This window comes from Canis lupus, chromosome 15, assembly GCF_003254725.2.
Source record: "Canis lupus dingo isolate Sandy chromosome 15, ASM325472v2, whole genome shotgun sequence".
In the NCBI taxonomy this organism is placed as follows: domain Eukaryota; kingdom Metazoa; phylum Chordata; class Mammalia; order Carnivora; family Canidae; genus Canis; species Canis lupus.
Window position 1 is genome coordinate 15,698,791 of NC_064257.1, and position 23,839 is coordinate 15,722,629.

At 53.2% G+C, this 23,839-nt stretch overlaps 1 protein-coding gene and 1 long non-coding RNA gene across 7 annotated transcripts in view; one reads left to right on the plus strand and one right to left on the minus strand.

Annotated features, from left to right (window-relative positions):
* The window catches only part of RNF220 (ring finger protein 220), a 234,461-nt gene that overhangs the window by 21,064 nt on the left and 189,558 nt on the right, over positions 1 to 23,839 (minus strand). For all 5 annotated transcript variants that reach the window (XM_025420349.3, XM_025420343.3, XM_025420346.3 and 2 more), the window contains exons 3-5: positions 14,451 to 14,583; positions 6,551 to 6,596; positions 3,017 to 3,118 (exon numbers count right to left, since the gene is read on the minus strand). In XM_025420349.3, coding sequence (XP_025276134.1) covers positions 3,017 to 3,118; positions 6,551 to 6,596; positions 14,451 to 14,583 — 281 coding nt within the window. The remainder of the gene's footprint in view (positions 1 to 3,016; positions 3,119 to 6,550; positions 6,597 to 14,450; positions 14,584 to 23,839) is intronic.
* Positions 16,908 to 22,968, plus strand: LOC112642604 (uncharacterized). Of its 2 annotated transcripts, XR_003125334.3 has the most exons (7): positions 16,908 to 17,185; positions 17,287 to 17,414; positions 18,550 to 18,696; positions 19,295 to 19,494; positions 20,158 to 20,279; positions 22,110 to 22,266; positions 22,739 to 22,968. It is a non-coding gene; the product is annotated as an uncharacterized LOC112642604 (long non-coding RNA). The 2 variants fall into 2 exon arrangements; XR_003125332.3 differs by lacking the exons at positions 16,908 to 17,185; positions 17,287 to 17,414; positions 18,550 to 18,696; positions 19,295 to 19,494 and adding an exon at positions 19,576 to 19,765.

Consider the following 23,839-nt stretch of genomic DNA (forward strand, 5'->3'; position numbering starts at 1 on the left):
TAGGTAACCCAGCAGAAGCTAAGTAAATGGGAATCCAAACCAGGAACCACTACCCTCCACTTTCAAAATCTAGTTTGATGATTAAAAAAAAAAAAAAATCAAACTTAACTGATCAACTAGTACATGCCAGGCATTGTACAAAGATCAGGGGTTGGGATACCCAGCTAGCCCCTGGGGTACTTTCAGCTTCACCCCCTACCAATTCCCTGTGTGTTTTACACACTAACAAAACGGAACTGCCAGCAGGTCCCCAAATACATCCTTCCGTTATACCTCATGTCCTTTGCACACAGGGTTGCCTTGAAATGGCGGATTTTCTTCTTTGTCCACCAAAGTGAACTCCTACTTGTCCTCTGAAGCCCTGTTCAGTTGTTACCTCCTCCATGAAGCTTGCTCTGATTTGTCCCTCTTTATACTGTGTGGTCCCAGAAACTTATTTATAACTGTCATAGCACTTAAAATACTGGGCTATAATTATTTATTTGCAAATCTAACCCCTTGAAGACAAGGACACTGGGCTAAGCACGTTTGAGTACAGGAAGGGAGTGAAGAAGGATGAGACAAGGTCCTTGCCTTGGAGGAACTCCCAGTCTCGTGAAACAGTCATGCTCACTGTGATAGATTAAATGTGGCCACACTTCTTTGCAGCTCCTTCTGTCAAGAGCTGCATTTCCTCATCCCTTGATTATGGGTTAGCTTTGCGACTTGTTTTGCCAAGTAATGTGTGAGTTCCAGTGTCTGGGCCTCAAGAGGCTTTGCAGTTTTGGCCTTCACCCTCTTGGTGTGACACTGCCCTGAGGCTGCCAAGTAAAGAAGCTGATCTGACCTACTGGAGGATAGGAGGCCACATGAAAGAGAACCAAGGCACCCTGATCTCCCAGAATGCGAGGCTTTTCAGCCTAGTAGTCAGTCCTCCAGCTGAATGAACTGCATAAATGAACAAAGGCCCAGTCAACCAACAAAATCATGAGAAATAATAAATTGTGTTAAGCCACTACGTTTGGGATGGCTTGTTATACGTCAATGAATAATGGAAATATAGCTAAACAGGTGATCAGGGCAGCCCCGGTGGTGCAGTGGTTTAGCGCCGCCTACAGCCTGGGTGTGATCCTGGAGACCTGGGATCAAGTCCCACATCCGGCTCCCTGCATGGAGCCTGCTTCTCCCTCTGCCTGTGCCTCTGCCCCCCTCTCTCTCTCTCTCTGTGTCTCTATGAATAAATAAATAAAACCTTAAAAAAAATAAAAAAAAGAACAGGTGATCAATATAGGATGATAAGAGCAATCATAGGGACATACCGGGGTCATGAGAAGAGGGTAGCTAATTCAGAAAGGCTTCCTAGGGGAGACAGGTTTTGGGTAGGATTTTGAAGGGTAAATAGAAATGTGATGGGGGGCAGCCTGGGTGGCTCAGCGGTTTAGCGCCTGCCTTCGGACCAGGGCCTGATCCTGGAGACCCGGGATCAAGTTCCATGTCGGGCTCCCTGCATGGAGCCTGCTTCTCCCTCTGCCTGTGTCTCCGCCTCTCTCTCTCTCTCTCTCTCTCTCTGTCTGTCATGAATAAATAAATAAAATCTTAAAAAAAAAAAAAAAAGAAATGTGATGGGGTAAAATAGTCCCATTAGAAGAAAGAGCATGTGTAAAAGCGCGGGCAAGAAAGGAATGGCACAGCCAGAGAGTGGTTAGCATTAATTCTGTGAGGATAGCCCACAGGACTCACGGGGGGCAGTGTTAGGGATAGAAGCTGGAAATACGGATTGAACCTAAATCGCAGAAGACCTTAGTGCCATGCCTATGCCTGATGGCAGTTCTTTTCCTAGTTTGGTGGGTGCTGAGGCTGAACGCCATGACTGAAGTAGACAGGGAGGCAGGATGACCCCTAAGGGCAGGGCTCTGTCCATCCCTTTGGAGTGGAACTCTCTGGTACAGAGCCTTGTCTCCCTGTCAGATTAGGGAGATTAGGTTGGGTCATTTCTCCACTTATACTAGGGTTGTCTGGGTGAGAGCTGTGTTCCCCAGGGGCTGGACTTGGCTGCCTCTCTTGAACCAAGGTCTATGAGGGTGGGGCTCCCTCCCCAGGGCTAGGGCTTTGGGTCCCATGTAGAGTTTGAGTCCCCTATAGAGAGGCATCCAGCACAGGAGGTACCCTTGGAGGCTGCTGTCCACTCCCTTCTCTAAACTCTGCACAATGATGTGCAGTTGGGAGGACGGGGGGGGGTCCAAGGAGAACACCTCTAATTCTAACAGAGGCTTCCTGTGTGCCAGCAGTGACCCAGGCCTCCTATCCAGGATTATGGGCCCTGCTGCCTTGTCTTTGCATGTCAGACTACGGTTTCCAAGTCAGAGCTGTTTTCTCCTTTCGCACTGGGGTCCCTGAGAAGCCCCATTGCCATTTAGACAAATGTTTCTTGGAGCAGGGCTCTGTTTTCTTCCATCTGACCAAGGCTCCCAAGGGCAGGACTCTACCTCTCCTCAGAAGTTCCTGGGGGAGTTCTTTCCCTTTCCTATTACAGAGGAGATCCATATAGAGCTAGGATGTTACCCGTAGGCCCCCTCTTGCTATGATCTTTTAGGATTGTGTGATTACTCCCTTCCTGTCTGCTTGTTTCTCTCTCTGGGTCTGATACCAAGGTCTGGCCGGATTGAGTAGTTATTTGCTCAAAGGATCCTGGTCTTAAAGTCTGAAGTCTTCAGGGGATTTAGGACTACGTCTCTGGGTCCCTCATTAGACCAAACCACATAGGATCTCTCTTGATGAATGAGATGCTTCAGAGGTGCTCAGAGGCTGCCCGAACCCAGGTGACCTTGGCATCACTCCTTAAAACCCGTCCGTTGAGGCCCATTCCCTGACACCTGTGTCTGGGTTCACTTGGGGGACCCAGAGAGAACTAAATACAGCTCAGGTTTCTCTACACACACACCCCCGCCATGAGGAAGGGACGAGTTAGCACCAGGTAAGCCCCTCTAACCTTTCAGCGTGTGAGCTTCCCTCTGCTGCCCACCCACCCCTCCCTCACCTGGTATCTGTCTGAGTGGTGCAGGTCGTCGGTGGCAGAGGAGTGTGGTGACGCTGTTGGAGACTCTCCTTCTCTCTTGATGGAAGCAGACAACAACAGGGACTGGAAGAAGAAAGAGGACATGTCGCCTCAGGCCAAATGAGACCTGCAGTTCAGCCCCCTAGAGTTTCCAGTCCAACAGAGCTTTGGGGAGAGGGGCAGAGAGGAAGGCAGAGGGCATGTCCTCCACTACTCTTGCGCCTCGGGAGGCAGTCTCTGGGGCCCTGGCGGTGTGGTCATGGGAGAGGATGGCTTGATTCTAGGAATGGGTAGGGACCTCCCAAGAGTGTCCAAACCTCCCAGACCCCCGGTGACCTCTGCCCCACGGGAGGCAGGACTCCCTGCCCCCTCCCGGTGGGCTTTGTTCTCCCTTAGCAGACAGAGACTCTAGGACCCCCCTGAAGGGCTGGGGGTAAGGCCACATACCCGCTGCCCTGCCTGCCCCTAATACAGACTGGCGGCAGCCCTGCTAGGGAGACAGTAAATTAAATAGTATGTATGAGTTTCCCGCATGCAGCTTGGGATGTACGCTGGGTCCATTTATCCCTGCGCTGCGGCAGTGACCCCAGCAAGAACCCCGGCGGAACTAACCCCCCCACGTCAATCCTGCGCGGCCTCTCCTACATGCGCCTGCAGTTTAGATTAATAAACTGTCTGCTTTACATTGTGTGCGAGCGCCACAATTCTAAATACCACATGGCACGTTCAGCCTGCACTTGCTGGCTCTTGCCAAGGCCTGTTCAGCTGCAAACGGGGGGCCTGGAGGCCTGAAAGCAATCCCCACTTCCTTCCCCCACCCTCTCCAGCCTGCACAGCCCTGAGCCGGAAGCGTACAATTCCCTAGGAGGCCTCCCCAGCCTAGAAACCATGCCAAATCGCCAGTGACAGCCCAAAGAAAGCAATTTGGGAAAGATGGAGCAGCCATTTATCCTTCATCTCCGACCGAGCCTTAGGATGTGACCCGCATGCGGTGGCCAAGCTTGCACATCCTCAGGCAAGGGCCCTGGGAGGGGAGGGGCAGCTGCTGGTCTGGCAGGGCTCCCTGACTCAGCCTCTCTCCCCCGGAGCAGGGAGCAGGCGGAGGCAAGAGCTGGGAAGGGCCTGCAACTTGGAGCCCTTTCTTCACCCCGCCAGGCCCAGGGCACAGTGAGGTGGGCTTCCAGGCAAGGTCCCTCTCCGCTGGTCCCAGGGAGGATGCTGAGGAGGGGAAACAATGTGGGGTCCCTGCCCCCCCACCATGAGAGAGCTCGCTCTTGTGTGCTTTCTCTCTCTCTCTCTCATTCTCTCTAGGTTAGAAGCCCTGGGAGGCCCCAGCATTATACCTGGGGCAAGCAGAATAAAAAAAGGTCACTGGCGCTTTTTAAACATGGACCAAAAAGCAGTAAAATGTGTTTTGAAAAAAAAATCCAGGCATTAAATCATGACTTTTTGCCTGGCTCTTCGCCTCATTAAAAGTGGCCTTTTGGAAGGTAAAATTATCATTGTAAGCGATAAGATCTTTAAGAAAATAATTCACGGCTTCTTCACCCTTTAATATGATAGCCGCCACCGGCTAATTTTTTTCTTAATGGCAATGAGGCCATCAATCTTGTCTAAGGCCCCCTCGCCCTCTCCTCCTCCCCCCTCCCTCCTCCTCCCTGTCCTCTCAGTCTCTGGTTTGAACCTTCTGCCTCACGCCTCTTCCACTCATGACCTGCTTCCCTAAAGCCTCAGCTACAGGCAGGGGGACAGACCCTGAGATGGTCAGCTTTGGGGGCATGAGCATGAATCTAGGAGCGGTTGGGGGCCCTTGCCTGGGAGTCTGATTATCCACATGCCTGTGTCTGTAGTTGCAAGATCCACGCATGTTTTAAGACCTCCTGTGTCAGTATTCTGACCTCAGCGTGCATGCACCTGCGTTTGCACGGGACTAGATATGGACGTGGGTTGTATCTGTGTTTATCTTTCGAGCACAGGCCTCACTGGGGTCCACTCCCTAGTCCTGACAGACGTGCTCAGGTGTCAGGAGTCAGCAGCTGTGGTGGCTGACCTGGCAGCTTGACCACATGCACCGAATGCTACGGGGCCGGGCCAACCTCGGAGTGTGGCTCCCCCACCTGTAAGGTCCACAGCTGTGCGGCAGCCCCCACCTTTTCTCTTTGGGGCAGGAGGGCTTTGCTTCCTTGGGCAGGGCCTGCATCTGTCTCTGCCCCTCCTCTGTCCAGCTTTCTGTGTTGAGTGATGTCCTGAGTGAAGGTGCAAAATCCACTCACCCTTACTAAGGCCTCCAGGGTACTTGGGCCAACCCCTGGAGGTAATATTATCCCTCTGGCTCCTTTCCTCCAAGCTGCCCTCTCAGATGTCACCAGTGCTTCTCAATACAGTGACCCCCTTCTCCAGACTTTCTCTCTCTGACTGCTGGCCACCCCATAGGTGTTAGAACTTTTCTGCCCTAGGAGTCTCCCCTAGGGCACCATGCTCTCCTGTGCCCCTCCTAACTTGTGACTGTTCCTCCTCTGCCCCTTTCCTGGTACCTGCGCCTTATCTTGACTTCCCAGTGCAGGGGTCCCCAGAATCTCTTCTTGGCTTTTGCTCTGATTTCTCTGGGCTCTCCTCCTGATTGATTCCATCCATTTCTGAAGCTTTAACACTCACTCCTCACTCCCTAGAAAAAGGGCCAGAGATTCCTGCCTTTGCAAGTCATGTGAGAACTTTTAAGAAAGGATGTTGCCTTACCGAGGGTGAGGAAGGGGACACTCAGTGAGTAGGGTTTAGTTCTCCTCCCCATGTCCCCACTCCCTCAAAATCATCACCTTCGGGGAAGCAGTACCATCTGCCTCTGTGGCCACCTATGGGAGTGCTTGGTACAAATCGTGTGTCATTGTGCTAAGACCTCTCTGGCTCCTCCTTCGAGCCAGCTACATGCCCTTCATTTTTCCTTTCTCCATCTGATGCTCTCAAACTTCTCTCCCATAGTATCTGTTTAGAGGGGGCAGACTGTCCCCCCAGAGAAGCCCAACATCCTCCCTGGCTCCCTGCTGCCCTCAGGACAAAGTGCACACCCACGCACACCCACACACCACAGTCTGGCTTCTAAGGCCTGTGCCCTATCTGTCTTGACCTGCACTTCCATATTTTTTCTTAACGTGTTACAGCTCCCTTTCCTCCTTTGGGTCTTGGTGTCTGAGTTCCCCTTGCCCCCAGGTCATTCTTAGCTTTGCCCCCTGTCCTGACTGGAAGGGGAAGAAGTCAGATGAACATACTCTGGCTCACACTCAGACTACACACACACATGCACACGCACACGCGCGCACACACACACACACACACACACACACACTCTCTCTCAAGCACACAGGGCAGCCCTAAGCCTCAGGCTGATGATCAAACCCTGGAGACAGCTGGGGGGTGGGGGGTCCAGGAAGAGCTCCTTTTCCTCAAGGGGAATCAGTTATGGGTAGGCCTAGAGGCCTAGGTTAGGATGCGTAGGAGGAAAACACACAATTGTCCACCTACCTTGGGGGTGCCTGGAGCCATGGCATCCTTCAGAAGGGAATTCTTGCTGCCAAGAAAGAAGAGAACAGGGTGACCATCCCACTTGCTGCCCAGGGCATGCAAGAGAAGAATAGCAAGAAGACCCCAAAAAGAGAAGGCATAGCCAGCTTAGCCCAGCCCCGTTCAGCCAAGCTCCACCAAGGCCATTCAACCCCCGCTGGCCCTGACTAGCTCAGCCTCCATCAGGGACCAGTGGTCAGAGCTGGCCTCTGGGAGGGGGACGGAGACACTAGGCATGGAGGGCTCCCTCGTGCGCTGAGTAGGGGGCTTTACCTGACTCCTGGTATCAGCCCTGAGGATTTTGCTTGTCCTGGATGCCCCCTTCCCTCCACCTCCTGTCCCCAGCCTGCTCTTAGCTCCTATGGGATTGGGGTGATGGAGCTGACATGGCTCTTGTCAATTCTCCCTCCAACACGCTGCAAACTGCGTTAGGCCAGGAATGATCTCCCCCTGATTCAATTTGTCAGCCCCAGGCCCTCCGGCATCGGGCGCGGCAGGCGGGCGGGAGCTGGGCCCTGAAATATGGTGGGCGGCTTGGAGCAGGCGGGGGCGGGGGCGGGAGGTGATGGATGGGCTGTGGGGGAGGCGAGGACTGTGTTTAATAACAAAATTGGTATGCAAGGCCACATCCCGCGCTAAGCATGAGTGATCCAGAGCCACAAAGTATTACAAATCCCTGCTAAACAGATGCTGACAATGGAACAAGACGTATCAAATCAGATCCACTTCAGAAACATTAATATCCCTGTTCCTGTCCCTCCCTCCCTGCTGCCCCCACTGTGCTCACCACATCTGTGCTCACACATTCACGCACGTGCACTCACACACACATACAAATACGTGCACACAGAGGCACTGGCTGAGCCATGCAGGAGGCAGACACAGCCCGTTCACACGGGCCCCTGCACAGGCCAGCCCTGCAGGCCGGGCATACCCACAGAGAGACCCGTAAGGCACAAAAGACACATCGACACACCCAAGGCAGGATGCACGAAGCACGCACGGAGTCACAGGGCAAATGCACAGGGAGCACCCACAGAGGCAGACACAGACACACCCAGTATGTGAGCAAAGGCTTTTAGGCAGATTCAGATAAAGCAGTCGTTGTCGCCCGGGGGACCTGTGGCCACTGGAGACCTTTCTGACCGTTATGACCGGGGGCAGGGAGTTTGCTACTGGCACCTGGTGGGTAGGGGATATTGGCCATCCTACCATGTATGGGGTAGCCCCTCACAATGAAGAATTATCTGGCCCCAAATGTCAAGGGTGCTGAGGTTGAGGAACCCTGGTGTAAAGGCAAATACTCACATACCCACCGTCCATAATTCTGTCAACAGTCACTCTGACACATGTGGTCACAGCCAGAGGCTCAAACGTGTTGTAAATAAAGACACGTTCACAACGGTCACCCAGACGTGGGTGAAGAGCTGCTCAGGCCCCAACATCCACATAAATGCATGCATAGATACAGATACCCACATGCACTGAAACTCAGCCAGATACTCAGGTGTCCACACATGCAGACACATATGGACACACACCCACACAGACACACGCATCACAGTGCAGGGGCCACCAGGCTGAGCAGCAGGGTTGAGGCCAAGGTCTGAGTGTAAAAACAGAGCTGTCTGCCTGTCTGATCACACAGTGTGGCCATCATACACTGGGGAGGACAGCCAGACCAGGTTTCTATTCAGTTCCATTTGGTTCCTGAACAGTCCCTGTATTCCTGTGCCCTGCCAGGCCCTGATCTAGGCAATGGGGACACAGAGAGGAAACTGGGTGCCCTCGAGGAGCAACTAGTTGGTGACTTGATTCCTTTTAGCATCCCTTCAGTCCACAAGGATGGACATCCCATTACACCTGTATCTGGACAGGTACAGAAATGAAGCATCTACCTTGTGACAATGTTCTCACTGGACTCCCAGCCTGAGGTCTGAGCTTTGTCTGAACAGGATCAGGTTGGGACAGAAAAGGAAAGGGTGAACCATGATCGTGCACCAACCACATGTGATGGGTCTGGCAGCTGTGGGCCAGGGACTTTATATGTGTTCTGGTTTTGATCTTCACCAAAAACTTTACAAAGTTGCCTAACAGGTAAATGACACCTCTCTGTTCACACAGTCCACGTAGGGTTTGGGATTTGAGTTCCTGCCGCACCAAGTCCGAAGCCCTGCTTTTCGACTGCTCAAGCTGCTTCTCTAAAGATACTCAGGGGCTTAGGATGGAGGACGGAGCTTGGAGTTCTTTTGCTCTCTCCACTTTGGGGAGCATCCCACTGGCTCTGGGCTTTAGTTTCCTCTGCTGGTGAGCAGAAATAAGGACATCTAGGGGGAGAACATCCAGCCTCTCCCTTTTGCCAATTCTCTTCCCTTTCCCTCAGGTTGGACTGGTACTGCCTCAGGCTCCTTCCCTCTCTGTGCGCAAGTGCCCCCCCTTTCTTCCAACAACCTGATCGCCCCAAGTGTGCTTGGTGCCCCAGGGACAGGAGGCTGGTGAAAAGCCTGCCTCGGGAAGGAGAGGTCCGAGCCCCAGAGCTACAGGCAGATGGCTCCTACCCAGCCCATCCACTCCTCTGCTTTCCATCCCTCCCTGTTTCCACAGCCCGCCCCCAACGATTTCCTCCCTTCTCAGTCACTCGCTGCCTAGTGATCCATGGGTTTTAAATTATAACTGGGACCCAGGAAACGCGTTCCTAAGTACAATATTCATGGGCTGGGCTGACACTTTTAATTAAGGTGATTTACACTGAATTATCCTTGGAAATAAAGAAATGGTGTGCTGCCCGGGAATAAACCATCATCACCAGCCGCCTTTGTAAGTTACACTTCGTTTTAATCTATTTGGGGAATTGTTTATCTAGTTCATTACCCAACCAAACACCGAGGCCGGCCTTAAATAAGGCTTAAGTGGGGGTGGGGGCACTGCCATCTCCATACCCCGCCTTTCTAGAGTCACCCAGCCTCCCTGTGGCTCCTCTCAGCACTTTGAAAGCACTGACCAGAGAGCTGGCTTCCCATCCTAGAGGCCAGAAGCCTTCCAGAAGAGGTCCCGGGGCTCAGGCCTTTGCACACATCCAGTCTCCACCCCATCGCCATCCCAGAGACATCTTAGGTTTAGCAGAGCCCTGTCCATTGTCTCCTCGTTTCCTCAGAAACTTGCTTCTCTGCCACCATCAGCCTTCGGGTCACCCAGGTCGGGAAGCGCTTCCTAGTGAGTACCTTGTGAGTAATCAGCTACCTCCTCCTGCTTCTCCCTCCACCAGTCTCTCATCATTCCCTCTTCCCCGTTCCCATTGCCACCGCCATTGTCCCAGGTCAGTGGGTCAGTTCGTCATCTGTCCCTTGGCCCTGCCAAACCTCCTCACTTGCCTTCCTGCTTCTCTCCTGGATTCACGCTCCACGCTGGCCTCCGGAGTGATTCTCCTACAGGTCTGCAATCTGGTCAAGTTTCTTGGCGGCTCAGCAATCTTCTAACACCCCCACTGCATCCAGGACAACCCTCCAGCCCTGGGAGCCCCCTACAGTCTGCCCTTAGTCTAACTTTGCCCTCCTTGTTCTAACTAGCTGAGTCCTGGGGTCCGTTTGTGCTCCTGGACAGGACGGAGAAAGGGGAGGCTGGGGTGAAGGAGCGTGCGTGGGCACAGACTCTAATCCCAAGTGTAAAAGTACTTTGAGGGGCGTCCAGGTGGCTCAGCGGTTGAGCGTCTGCCTTTCGCCAGGGTCATGATCCTGGGGTCCCGTGATTGAGTCCCACATCGGGCTCCCTGCATGGAGCCTGCTTCTCCCTCTGCCTGTGACTCTGCCTCTCTCTCTCTCTCTCATGAATAAATAAATAAAATCTTAAAAGCATAAAAAATAAAAGTACTTTGAAAAGTCTAAGTAAGTGCCTTGTCAGCAGGAGTTTTGAGTCTTCTCCTTGTAGGTGTCTGTGCGCCCATTCCCTGTGGGAATGAGCACGGGTGGGAAGCGGTTCTTTCAGGGTGCATGTGTGTGCGTATCTACGTGTGTTGGAATGTGGGGGTGTGCATGTGCCTGTATGTCATGTACACGTTTGCCTGTCTGTGAAAACCAGCCAGCTCTCGTTTGGGAGCGAGAGGTCCCTGCTTCTCTGGGTGAGCCCTCAGGTGTGTCTGAAGTAACAGCCTGCTGGGTGGGGGGATGGTGTTGGTCAGGGGGTGAGGGGTGGGGGGTGGGAGGAGGTTGCTGCTCTGTACTAAGGGAGGCAGGAGGCACACATAACAACCAGGCCCATTCTGAAGAACTTCGGGGGGAGGGCGGGAGGGAGGCGTCCCCGGTGGTGGAGAGGCCCCTGCAGCAGCACCCACAGACTCCCCAACCCGCAGGGGTGGGGGAAGAGAGGCAAAGGCGGGGTAAGAGAAGGAAGGGGGCCGCTGGAGAGAAGAGAAGGGCCACGAGGCGGGAGGGAAAGGAGAGACTGGAGAGCCCGGGAGGAGGGCTCCGTGCGGTGGGTGGGGGACGCCCAGGCACACGCAAGCTCCGCCCTCCTGCAGGACTCAGTTTCCCCATCTGTGAAATGGCCGGTTGGAGGTCCCGTTCAGCTCGGGGAGCCGGTGGCTGGGAGGGAGGACGGAGGAGCCCGGGAGCCCGGGAGCCCGGGAGCCCAGGGGCGGCCCCCTCCCCGCCTCCCCCCTCCGAGGCCCGGCAGGGGCGGGGCAAGGGCGGCAGGGCCAGGCTGTCCCGCCCGGAGGGAGCTGACACGCTCCTCGGGAATTTATCACGCACCCAATTACAATGTTAATTGGCAAGTTCCTGAAATCAATTAATTCGCAAATTTTTTCCAATTAAAAATCCAGATAAATCACGAGGGCGGCGGCGGCCAGTCCTGCCCGCAGCCGGGTGGGCGCAGCGGCCGCAGGGCGGGGCGGGGTGCAGGGGGGCGGGGGCGCGGGGGCGCGGGGGCGCGGCTGCCCTTGAACGCCTTTGCCGGCCGGTCGGACTGTCAGCGCCGGGCGCGGCGGGGCCGAGACAGATAAAACCATCGACCCGTCGCCGCCAGCGCTTCGGCTTTATCGATCCGACGGGAATTTCACTTGCTGTGCAGATCCCGCTGTCCGGCTGTCAGACACCGGGTGGGGGGCGTGCCAGGGGTTAGGGGTGCAGCGCCGGGCCCGCACGTGAGGGGCACAGAGGTGGGGGACGCAGGGCGCGGCCGGGAGGGGCGGGGGAGGGCGTGGGGGTGGGGAGAGGGCCTGGGGGAGGGGGTGCCCCGAGAAGACGTGGGGGCGGGTTGGGGGTGTGGGTGCGGGGCGCGTCTGCGGGTAGATGCGATGCCCCGGGCGGTGCAGGGGTGGGGCCGCCCCTGACGAGGCCGCAAGAGAGAGCTTGGGCCCCCATTTGCCAGATCCTTAGGGGTCCCCGGCTTTTACAGGGCGCCGCAGGTCCCCCCACGTACCTGTCTCTATGCTCTGTTCTTACTCAGGGGAAGTCCCTCTGCGGGAAGTAAATTACTCGGAGACCCTCCAGACAGCTGCGGAAGGGCATTTCTCACGCTCTGCTGGTTCTAGGCTAGTCCCAGGTGTGTAGGTTTGGGGGTTCAGGGCTGTGTGTGTGTATGCTGGGAATTGGTTAAAAAGCATAAAAGCATGGCACTACAGTCAGAGCGCTTGGATTGGAATCTTATCCTTACCACTTTACAAGCTGTGCAACCTTAGAAAAGTCACCTAGCCCCTCTGATCCTCAGTTTTCCCCATCTGTAAAATGGAGTTAATCATTATCACCTACCCTAGACGGTTGTTGGGAAGGTTACATAGATTAATGGCATGGTAAGTACTTGGCATAGAGCAAGTGTTCAAATCGGATTATTATTTTTATCATTTGTACAGTCTGCTGTGGTAGTTTTAAGTATTCTCACAAATTCTTTGATATTCCTCCTGTTAAGGAGAGTTAATAGACTTTAGTTCTCCTCTCTGGGGTCGGGGCTGGACTTGGTGACTTGCTTCTAATAAAGGGAATAGAATACACTGGAAGCAATAGTGTATGACTTCTGAGACAAGATCATGTAAGGCGTTGTGGCTTCCTCCCTGGCCTCTCTCTGGGATCACTTCCTCTGTGGGAAGTCAGCAGCCATGTCCTCGGGAAACTCAAGCTGTCCTCTGGAGACACCCACGTGTGGAGGAGCCTTCTTGGGAATGGCTCCCAAAGTCCCTGCATCAAACCAGAGGACTGCAGCCTTGGCTGACATCTGAACTGCAGTCTCACGAGAGACTGAGCCAGAAGCCACGACGACCCACAGCTACCCAACTAAGCTGTTTCTGAATTGATGGTCCATAGACACTGTAGATAATAAATGTTTGTTGTTTCAAGCCACTAGGTTTGAGGGTAATTTGTAACACAGCAATAGATAACTAATACTTCTTCCTTTAAAACTCAGCTCAGGCTGCCCCTCCCCTAGGAGGCCTCCTCTGCTCTGTGCTAGGGTTGGTGCTTTCTCCACACCCCATAGTTCTTCCCGTAGAGCAGCCTCTACCCCTCACAGTTTCTGTGGCTGCACCCCCCTTACTCCCATGCAGGGAGCTTCTGGGGTGGGACCAGTCCTGGTTCACCTTCGGGTCTCTGCACCCCACAAGGGGGATTAGGTGAGAGGGTAGAAGGAAGATCAGTCAAGTCTGATGACTTGGATTGAACAAGGGATGGGGTGGAGCTGGGAGTCGTGGTGCAGGCTGTCCCCCTCTGGCAGACAAATGTCCCAGAGGTGGCTGCAACCATGTCTCCTATCCCACATGTTCTCCTATCATACGACCTTGCCACCCTCCCATCAAGAGGTGGAGTGTGTGTCTGCTTCCCTTTAGTCCGGCTGGACTGATACTGCCTCGACCAATAGAGAACAGCAGAAGTGGCTTTAAGTGACTTTTGAGGCTAGACTTTTGTAAAAGGTGATCCAGAATCCATCTGGTCGGCTGGACTGTTTGCTTTAGTGCCCTAAGCTGTCATGTAGAGAACATGCAACCACCCGGAGGCTGCCCGGCTAGGAGAGAGCTCAGGCCTCCTGGAGAAACCAAGTGTAGGTGCTTCGGTCACAGCCACAGCTGAGATCCCAGCGGACAGCCAGAATCGGTCATCAGACAAGTGAGTGAAGAGGGCTCCAGATGATCCTGGTTCCCAGCCATTGAGTCTTCCTAGCTGGGGCCCCAGGATCCCGGAGCAGACATAAGCCTGTCTGAATTCCTGAACCCACAGATTCCACGAGTACAGTGAAATGGCTGCTTTAAATCACTAAGATTTGGGGGAAATTTGTCACATCCTTGCTCTGTTCCTTTGATAACCTGGGTCCTCTATAAGACCCTCTGAGAGGTTGGTCCTTCTCACCTGAGATCCTCCTCACCTGGTCCTTCAGGCAGGGAGGAAGGAGGTAGGGGAGAGCAGGGGCTTAGGGGACACGCCTGAGCACATCCTTGATCGTCACCTTTCAGACCCTGAGATTCACAGAGAAGGTAGGGCTTACTCCCCTGGATGGCAGCACGAGGCCACACTTCTCTGGTCAGGCTGCCAGGCCCGGTCCCTGCTTCTGTTACCCTACCCTGAGGCTTAGCACGGCCGTGCAAGGCCCGTGGGGCAGTGGCTCATCCCTTTCCAGCTCATCTTGTGCCCTTTTGAGGCTGAGGCCTGAAGAGGGGACGACTCTCTTCCCAATCTCAGAAAAAAACAGCAAGAAGGGAAAAGGCATCGCCATTCAGCTGGAGGATCCGAGGACTGAAAGGAGAGTAGAGGAGAGTAACAGGAGGGCCTTGCCTTCTACCTAGAGACTGGGGAGTGCGCCAGGCGGCCGTTCCTGGGGCCTGGTGTCTAGAACCCTGAGCGCAATCCTCTGGCAGGCAGGCTCCCCCCGGCGGGTGGCTTACCTGGCAGGCAGCTGGGCCAGCTGTTCCAGTTCTTGCTCCATATGCTCCTGCAACTCACTGGGCCTTAGCAGGACCTGGCAGATGGGGCAAATAGGGGCCTGGCTGTCAAACAATGCTGCTGCCTTTTTCTTACCTGGGGAGGGAAGAAGAAGAGACAGACATATAAGCTGGGCTAGTCTGTGGATGGAAACCCAGCGTCCCGATCCTGCAATCCAAGCCTGCTGCGTCCCAGGGCTTCCTGGCCTAGAGGAGGGTTGAGCCCGAGGGTCTTGGAGACCCTGACCATTCACTCTACTTTGTGGCTCGGAGCCGCAAATGCCACCTCCTCAGCTGTCTGCTCCTCTGGGAAATCTATCGGGACACAGTGAATGCTCCGCGCAATCCAACCTGGATCGCTTCATTTCATACAGGTTAGTGAAGGTCTTGGTTTAATCATACCATCACCCAGAATATCCAGTGCCCCCTCTGTCTCTCCTTTCTTCACTGGCTTTCATATTCTCCAAATATGGAGAAGGAAGAAAAGAGGGAGAAAGGGGATTCATTCCTGCAGTCATTCAACAAACGTTGTCTGGGGTCTCCTCTGAATCAGCCCCGGTGCAGAACTGTGGGACCACAGAATACAATCGGATCTAGTTCCTGCCCTTGAGGCCCTCACAGTAGAGTGGGAAGGAGCAAAAAGGACCCATGTGACTTTTGGGGGTAGTGTTCTCCAGCAGTTCCTCACCTTCCCAGGACTCTGCTTGAGCCTCTTCTTTCCCTATTCTGCATGCAGGACGATCTTCCTTCTGTGGCCCTAACTCCCATCTGTGCCCTGTAGACTCCAGAATCTGTGTCTCTGCCCCAGATCCCTCCCTGATTCTCTCAGCCCCTGGACCAAGCACCTAATGGACATCAGTGCCTGCATGTCCCCCAAGAATCTGAAACTCGATGAGCCAAAAACAAGTTCTTCAGTTTCTTCACCCCTTGCAAAACTGTTCCCCCTGTAGCACCACCCGTCTTAGTAAATGACACCAGCACTCACCCAGTCACCCAAGCCTGGAAACTATGCCTCCCCTGAGGCCCTTGCCCTTGTCTACTGTCCCTCCCACATTCATTTAACTACCAGGTCCTGTCTGTTCTGCTTCCTCAGTATTCCTGGAATCTATACTCTTCCTGTTTGGGTCTCACTACCTCTCACATGGATAACCTCATTGGCCTCTTGTAAGCCTAACAGATTTTGGGTTTCCCCCTCTAGAATACCCTTCAAATTGTATGGGAATACAAGTGGGTATTGTGCTGGCTTGGGGGCCAGCTGGGAACCTAAACTCTGTCCCAACTCTGTCACTGTCTCTGTCGCTGATGGTATCCAGAGCATACTATTCTAGAAAGGAGGCTGAAGGTTGCATACCTCTTGGGGGACCCTAAACCCTCTCCTTTGTTACTCTCTCTACCCACTGCTCCTCTGCCCTCTGCTTAAGGCGTGGGGCTGAAGAGGCCTATTCGTTCAGAAACATCCTTGCCTATCCATGTAAATGCTGACTGTAGAAAGACTTCTTTAGCTTTAGCCAAACTTTTCCTCCCTGCGTCTTCTTCCCACTTTTGCCCAGGGAGGGTCACAATTAGCTTTCAGAGAGATAAAGGCCCTGCCAGTAATGACGGAGGTGGTTGAGTTGGGTTGCCAGATTAAATATAAAATGCTCAGATTAAATATATTATGAGGCACCTGGGTGGCTCAGTTGGTTCAGCATCTGCCTTCGGCTTGGGTCATGATCTCAGAGTCCTGGAATCGAGCCCTATGTTGGGCTCTCTGCTCAGGAGGGAATCTGCTTCTCCCTCTCTCTCTGTGCTTTCTCTCTCTCTCTCTTTCTCTCAAATAAATAAATACAATCTTAAAAAATAAAAATACTCGGTTACATTTGAATTTCAGGTAAACAACAAATACTTCTTAAGTATAAGTATGTCCCAAATATTGCATGGTACGTACTTATGCTAAAAGTTATCATTGTTTTTCTAAAAGTCAAATTGACCTGGAGGCCTTATATTTTTATTTTTTTATTTATCTATTTATTTATTTTTTAAAGATTTATTTATTTATTTATTTATTCATGATAGACAGAGAGAGAGAGAGAGAGAGAGAGAGAGAGAGAGAAGCAGAGTCACAGGCAGAGGGAGAAGCAGGCTCCATGCCGGGAGCCCGACGCAGGACTCGATCCAGGACTCCAGGAACATGCCCTGGGCCAAAGGAAGGTGCCAAACCGCTGAGCCACCCAGGGATCCCCAGTCTTATATTTTTATTTGCTAACTCTGGCAACTCCATGTCTGAGGGAGCTCCCAGTTCAGGCTGAGCACAAGAACCCACTTCCCCTTGACACAAGGCTGACGTTGGTCACAGCTCTCCTGGATGCCCAGAATGAGTCATCTGAGCACTCAGAGGAGGGCGTAGTTTATTCTGGGTGTACATTTTGAGGAGTGAAAAAAGGGAAGTCTTAACCAAAGAAATGAAATTTAAGTTGCACTTCAGATGTGTTTCAGGCAGAGAACAGGAGCAGACGAATGAGTTGTGAGTTTCTTGTAGGCAGGGGCCATTTCTTATCCAACTTTATAGACAATTGAAAACAGACCCGGCGTTGACTAGATGTGCAGTAATGAAGCGAAGGAGAAGAAAAGAGGAAGGGAGAGGGGGTAGGAACAAAGAGCAGATCGTCCTAGAAGCCAGATGATCTTCGCAGAGCTGGGATGCCCACCGTGGAAGCTTGGTGTGTGCAGGGTGGGGCAGGTGTAGCTCGAGTCTGTGTGGTCAGCTCTCGGAGAGGGGAAGGGGCCCCACTGATCATATGCTTTGGTGGCTACACCTCAGATGCTCAGAGGACAGCTGGAAGGCAGCTCTGAGTAAAAGAAGCAGATGTGGCCTGGTCTGGAAGATGGGAGACGAAGATTCTAGTCTCAGCTCCGCCTCAAACTTCATTTAGCCAGGGACTCTCCAAGGTGAGTGAGACCCTAGACATTCTGCAGGCCACTACCTTTGTTTTACAGTTGGGGAAACCGAGGCTCCAAATTGGATAGTGACCCCTGTACCCAGCTCATGATCTCAATCCTTCATTTATTTATCCACTCAGCAAATATTTTTTAAACAATTATTTAACTTCAAGTATTATTCTGGGAGAAATTGGAATTCAGAGAGAATTAAACACATTCTTGGCCTGAAGGAGGTCACAAAGTAATGGGAAAGCCAAAGAAAGGTCCACGGGTTCATTCAGTGTAGCCAGGGCTGAGGGAGGTTCGAATGGGGGCTCCAGGGTGGAGGCCAGAGGATGGTTGGTGGGGCGTGGGGTGGGGAGGAGGCAGGGCCTGATGGAAGGCATGAAGGGTGAATAAGGGAGAGTTGACAGGGCTGTTGAAACAGATCATTGAGGCAGGGCTTGGGGCATCACTGAGGGAAATGGTAAGGGAGGAGACCTGAGAAAGAGGAGGATCCAGGGCACAGGGGCTGAGGTGGAAATATCAGGGTTTGTGCCCTTTTAGGCTGGGACCCCAACTCTGGTTCTTAGGGATTCCTAGAGCCCAGGGTCTTTCCTTCAAGGCTGGGACCACAAATCCGCATTCCCAGACACTTGTTCTCAGTTCATCTGCTTTGGTGCCACAGAGATCCACTTTTCTGAGCTTGGCCTCAGTTTCCCTATCGGGACAATGGGTCCTCTTCCTGGCCCCAGCTTTAGGAATAGCATTGACAGGGATCAGCAGAGGAACCCTGAGCCTATGCCCTCCATCCCACCCCCATTTTCTCAGGGGTTAGAGTGGCAGGTGTCAGCCTGGCCATGGGCCCCCTGCTTCCCCTCCCCCGCTGTGTTTCCTATAATTTTATATTGAGACCTGTGGTCATGACGTGGGTTTTACTGCACTAACGACATGGCCTGCCCAGGTTTAATGACAAAATCCATACTCTGGCCCTGGGCCTGCTCCTCGTTTGCATAATTCCCAGAATACAGCTCCCTGAAGCTTTTGACCTGGGCCATTACGGTGGCCATAAAACGGGCCATAAAACCGCTGGGAATGGCCAAGAGGAGGGGGCTGTGGTCTTGCGGGGGTGGGAACCAAGTCCTCAACCCCTGTCTCTCCTTAGGCCTGGGAGTGGGCATCCTGGCCCATCTCTTCCACGGGTCCCAGAACCTGAGAGTCCTCCTCAGGCTGGAGAGGCTTCTGGGAAGCCCTAGTTCAGCTGCCCATCCACGTAGGAGGCGCTTCTCCAACGCCAACGCCAGCCTCACAGGTAGGCAGCCCAGGCAGACTGTCAGAACGCATCTCCTTCTGGAACATCCCTCATTCCCCCCCCCCCCGCCCCCTCCGGGCACCCCAGCAGCCAGGCCCTGGGCCACAGGTGGGCCTGGGTCACTGGGCGTCGGCTCCATCGGGCCCCTCTTCAAGGCCAGGCTCCACGGGGAGGTCAGGAGGCAGGCCGAGCAGCCTAGTGGGGGACGTGAGAAGCACGAGGGACCGGGGACAGGGACTGGGACGGGCTGTCAGTGCTAAAGATGATGAATGGGGGAGGTGAGGCGGGAGGCCCAGTGTTATCGGTGCGGCTGGCGGTGCGGGCGCGCCGCTCCTGCTAATCCCCGGGCGCTGCCTCGGCCCTCGCACTGATAACGAGGAAATGGGACTGACAACAATTTTTAGCTGAGAGATTCTTCACCAAAATGCCAGGCGGCCCGAGGTCTGACAGCGCCTGATTGAGTGTGTGAGTGTGTGGGGGGGACGCCCGCAGCCCCCGCCTCCCACGCAAAGATGGATCGCTCATTCCGCCTCGCGTCCACATTCATTACCGCGCCGCCCCCGCTCGCTCTCGCCCGCCCGCCCGCCCGCCGCCGCAGGTACCCGGGCAGGAGCACCAGGCGCCCCGGCAGGAGCACCGAGCACCCCGAGCAGGAGCACCCGGCGCCCCAGGAGGAGCACCGGGCACCCCGGGAGGAGCACCGGGCACCCCCAGGAGGAGCACTGGGTACCCCGAGGAAGAGGAGCACCAGCTACCCCGAGGAGGAGGAGCATTGGGTACCCCGAGCAAGAGGACCAGGTACCCCGAGGAGGAGGACTGGGTACTCTGAGCAGGAAGAGGGCAGGTTCAGAGGGCCCCACCCGGTCCTTAGCCCTCCCTAGGGTGCCACCAGCTCAAAGGGAGGGGATTATGGGGTCAAGCTCCCCCGAGCTGTGTGACCTCACAAGGTCCCCACCCAGCTGGTTCGGCTCCGCCAAGAAGTGGCCAACTGGGGGCTGAGAGGCCTTGAGGCCAGAGAGGCATGCTGAGGAGAGGACAGGGGTCAAGCCAAGTAGCCCTCTTCTTTGGGGTGTGTGTCTGGGGGGCCAGGCTCCCAGCAGTCCCGCCCTCAGGCCTTGGGCCTCAGGCACCTGGCGTCCCACATCAGCCCTCTGCTGCCCCCGTCTGTTGGGAAGTGCTGACCACTGGGAGCAGGCCACTCGAGGGCCCACGGAGCTGCTCCTCCTCTGCCATCTTCCCCGGTGAAGCCCGTGCACAGGCTGGAGGATGGGGGCTCATTCGGAGGGAAAGCCCTCCCTTCCTAGCCCTCACTAACCCACAACCCACCCTGCAACACCCTGTCATGGGATTGCTTCTGTGGCTTGGCCTGTTTGGTTGTGTCCTAGTTCTGTTGCCCACAGGTTCCATTCTTGCCTCTCTGTTCAAGCAGCAAGTCCCATCTTCATGATCTTTTCTCTATAGACCACAAGAGGCAGGGCTTGACCACCAGGTGTCTGATTTAAGAAAGAAGCAGGAAGGTTAACACGAGGGCGAAGGTACTGCTAATGACACATGGCGATGGAAGCTGGCCCCTTTAAGAGAAGGTATGTGTGTACATGTGTGTTTGTGTGTACACACGTGTGTGCTCCACCCTTCCCTTCCCTGAACTCCCCCCTGCATAGAAGGGCTTCCATTTCCTGGTGACCAAGACACAGAGGAACCTTCAAGCAGAATTCAACAGAGTTGTCTCTTACTGGCCCTGAGACCTTGGACAAATCACTTAACACTTCTGAGCTTAAGTGTGTGTCACACATTCTTTGTGTGACACAGGTATAATGATATCTAACTCCCAGGACTTTTGTGAGGATTCAGTTAAACCAGGGCTCTGCACAAAGTGATGAGTCATCATCTGTTTTTGTGATCATCATCACAGTTGTTTGTGCTTGTATCTGTCCCCTTCTGACACCAGCCTGTCCTTGCCCTGGATCTGGCCTCCTTCCCTGCAAATTATAGAGCTTGAGACATTGACACGTAGGTAAGACTGTGTATCATTCAGTATGTACCCTGGCCCTGGCCCTTCCGGCCTCCATGGAGGTCCTTCTTCTATCCATCATCCCCATATATCTCTTGATTGGTTTGTATGCCAATATATCCATCTGTCTGTCCATCTAACCATTTATCCGCTGTCTGTGTATTAATAACCATTGGGTGTTACTGTATGCCAGGCTGTAGGCTTAATGTGTATATTTTATCTCATTTCATCTTTACAACAGTCCTGTGGTACAGATACTATTCCTGCGATCACGCTGATGAGGAAAATGGAGTTTGGAACAATGAAGCGACAGTTAGAAGGTTCAGAGCAGGATTTAAATTTGGGTCTGTCTGACTCCAAAGCTAGTGCTCCTAACCACTGCGCAAGACCCAGCTACTTACCCACCTATCCACTCACCTAGGCAATAATTCAGTAGTTGCGTCCTAGTTGACATTCAACCAATGTCAACTGGATATTGACAATGGGTCTGCTATCGTAGGGATGCCATGCAAAAATAAACAAAACAGGTACACTCTTCTGTCCTCAAGGAGCTTAGGAACCAACTACAGATAGGGACATCATACAAACATCTCTGGAGAGGTTTTAGAAAAAGGAAAGCATGTGGAACTGTGGGAGTATATCCGTTGGCCTGGGAGGTGAAGGAAATAACATTCAAGCAAAGGTGTGAAGGATGAGTGGGAACCAGTCAGGTGATGATTGCTCTAGGCACACACAGCATGTTTGAAGGTAGAGAAGGGGAAAAAGCCCAACTGAAGAACTGAAAAATGTCCAGGGTGACTGCAGCAGAGTGAGTGAGGGCCAGAGTGTTGAGATATAATGAGAGAGAGAGGCCAGATCCTGGAGGACTTTTTAATCATGTTTAAATTATCATTACTATTATTATTTTTTAACCTACAGGAGAGTTTTAAGCAGAAGCAAGAGACATATCAGACTTGCATTTAAAAAAGATCATTCTAGGGGCACCTGGGTGGCTCAGTGGATGAACATCTGCCTTCGGCTCAGGTCTTGATCCTGGGGTCCTGGGATGGAGTACCGCATTGGGCTCCCCACAGGGAGCCTGCTTCTCCCTCAGCCTGTGTCTCTGCCTCTCTCGGTGTCCCTCATGAATAAATAAATAAAATCTTAAAAATAAAATAAAATAATAAAAAAGATCATCCTAACTGCAGAGAATGGTCTGAAGGGGCAAAGTAGAGAATGCAGGAAGGCCGTTTAGAAGGTGCTCTCACTAACTCAGGCGAGACGGGCTGGTGCCTTGCTGGAGGGAGATGCTGCTGCTGCTGGTGATGATGATGGAGGTGAACAGAAGGTGGATGGGTTGGATGTAGGGATAAAGGACTAAAGGAGCCAAGGATGACTCCAGGGTTTCTGGTTTGAGCAACAGGAGGAAGAGCTGCAGGCTTGGTGAGGAAGAAAATGAGTTCAGGTTTGGACGATGTGCTTAGTTGGAGGAGCTGTTAAGACATCCATGTGAAAATGCTTTCTAGGCACTCTACGGGAGCCAGAGCCAGAGTTCCAGAGCTGGAGACATTGACACGTAGGTAAGAGCCAAGGTTCACCAAGGCATTCTCTGTGCCTGGCACAATGTCTGGCATATGGTAAACAGCCAGTAAATACTATTGAATGAACAAACCATTTACTGAAGTTGTGAGTAGGTAAGATCACCTAGGGAGCAAGGATACAGTAAGAAGAGGCTGGAACAGAGCCCTGAATAATTCCAACAGGTAGAGGAAGTTCAAGTCATCAAAGGCTAAGAAAGAACAGTCAAGAGGAGGATGAAAACAGGTGCAATGTCATCAAAGCCAAGAAGGACTGAGTTTCAAGGGGTAGGGAGTGTCACTGATAGGGTCACGTGCTGCTGAGAGGTCAAGAACATAAGGCATGAAGGTGTCCCCTCCACCCATTGTATCCACAACTGTCTACCCCACTTCATCCGTCCATCGCCGTCCAGACCATCTAATTACTCATCCTGCCCCCTCTCACTCGTCCCCTTTCTCCTTCTCTTCCCTCCAGAAAACCATGATTGGTGCCTCTGGTGAGTGTGGGGCAGGAAGAGTTAACATGCTGACAGATGGCATTTTTTACCTTCAGTCAATATGAACAAGGCCCCAAGACTATGATTCCAAACATCTGGATTTCATCAATATGTGATCTGTCATCGTATATTGGCATTCCCCAGTCCCCGCGCCAGAGCAATGCGGCTGGTTTTATTAATACGTCAAATACATTATCCGTGTAATACACTTGTCTGGCTGGGGCCTCCCGCTGGGGCGGGGCGGCGGATTTGAATGTATGATGAATCAGTTTGCATTACATGTTCGTAAGTCATCATTTGTCAGGATTAATAGGCATCCCTGGTCGAGGGGGTGGGGGTGGGGCAGCCAGAGGAGAGATGTGCATCTAGTGATGGCCCGTATTTATCTGCCAGTACCCAAGGATGCCCTGAAAACAACCGTGTACCCTCCTGCCCAGCCCCCAGGGCAGTGGCTGGTGCTCGGGGGAGGGTGACATTTTGAGCAGTTCCCGAGTCACTTGGACCAGATAGGCCCATCCGTCTCTGCTTTGGGCTTGCCACACAACCAAAAAGGATATGGCCGGGGCCATCTGCACAAGCCTGCTAACTCTTACTCTAAAGGACTCACAAGTCCTTCTTCCAGGGAGCCTTCCCTGACTCCCACAGACTGTACGAGGTACCTTTTCTGTGTCCCCACAGCCTCTTGTGCCATCTCCAGTGACACAGTGTTACAATTGCCTATTCTGTGTCGGTCACCCTCTTTAGACTATACATTTCTTGAGGGCAAGGATTAACTTGTTTACTGCTATAGCTTCAGCATCTAGCAGAAGACACAGCCCGAAGTAAGAGAAGAGTAATAGTAATAGTAGAAATCAATACATATTCTTCGAGGGAACGACTGAATAAATGACCACTGACCTTGCTCAACTCCCCAAAGGACGCAGGCATTTGCTGGGAGACGTCGTGGCAGTTTTCTTGACTTCCTGCCTCCACCCTGACCCTTACCCAGCATCTGCTCTGCTCATCTATCCTACTATCTATGCTTGTTCCTTCATTTGCTCCCCATCCTCCCATGAGACGGTGCAGACCCCCTCACACAG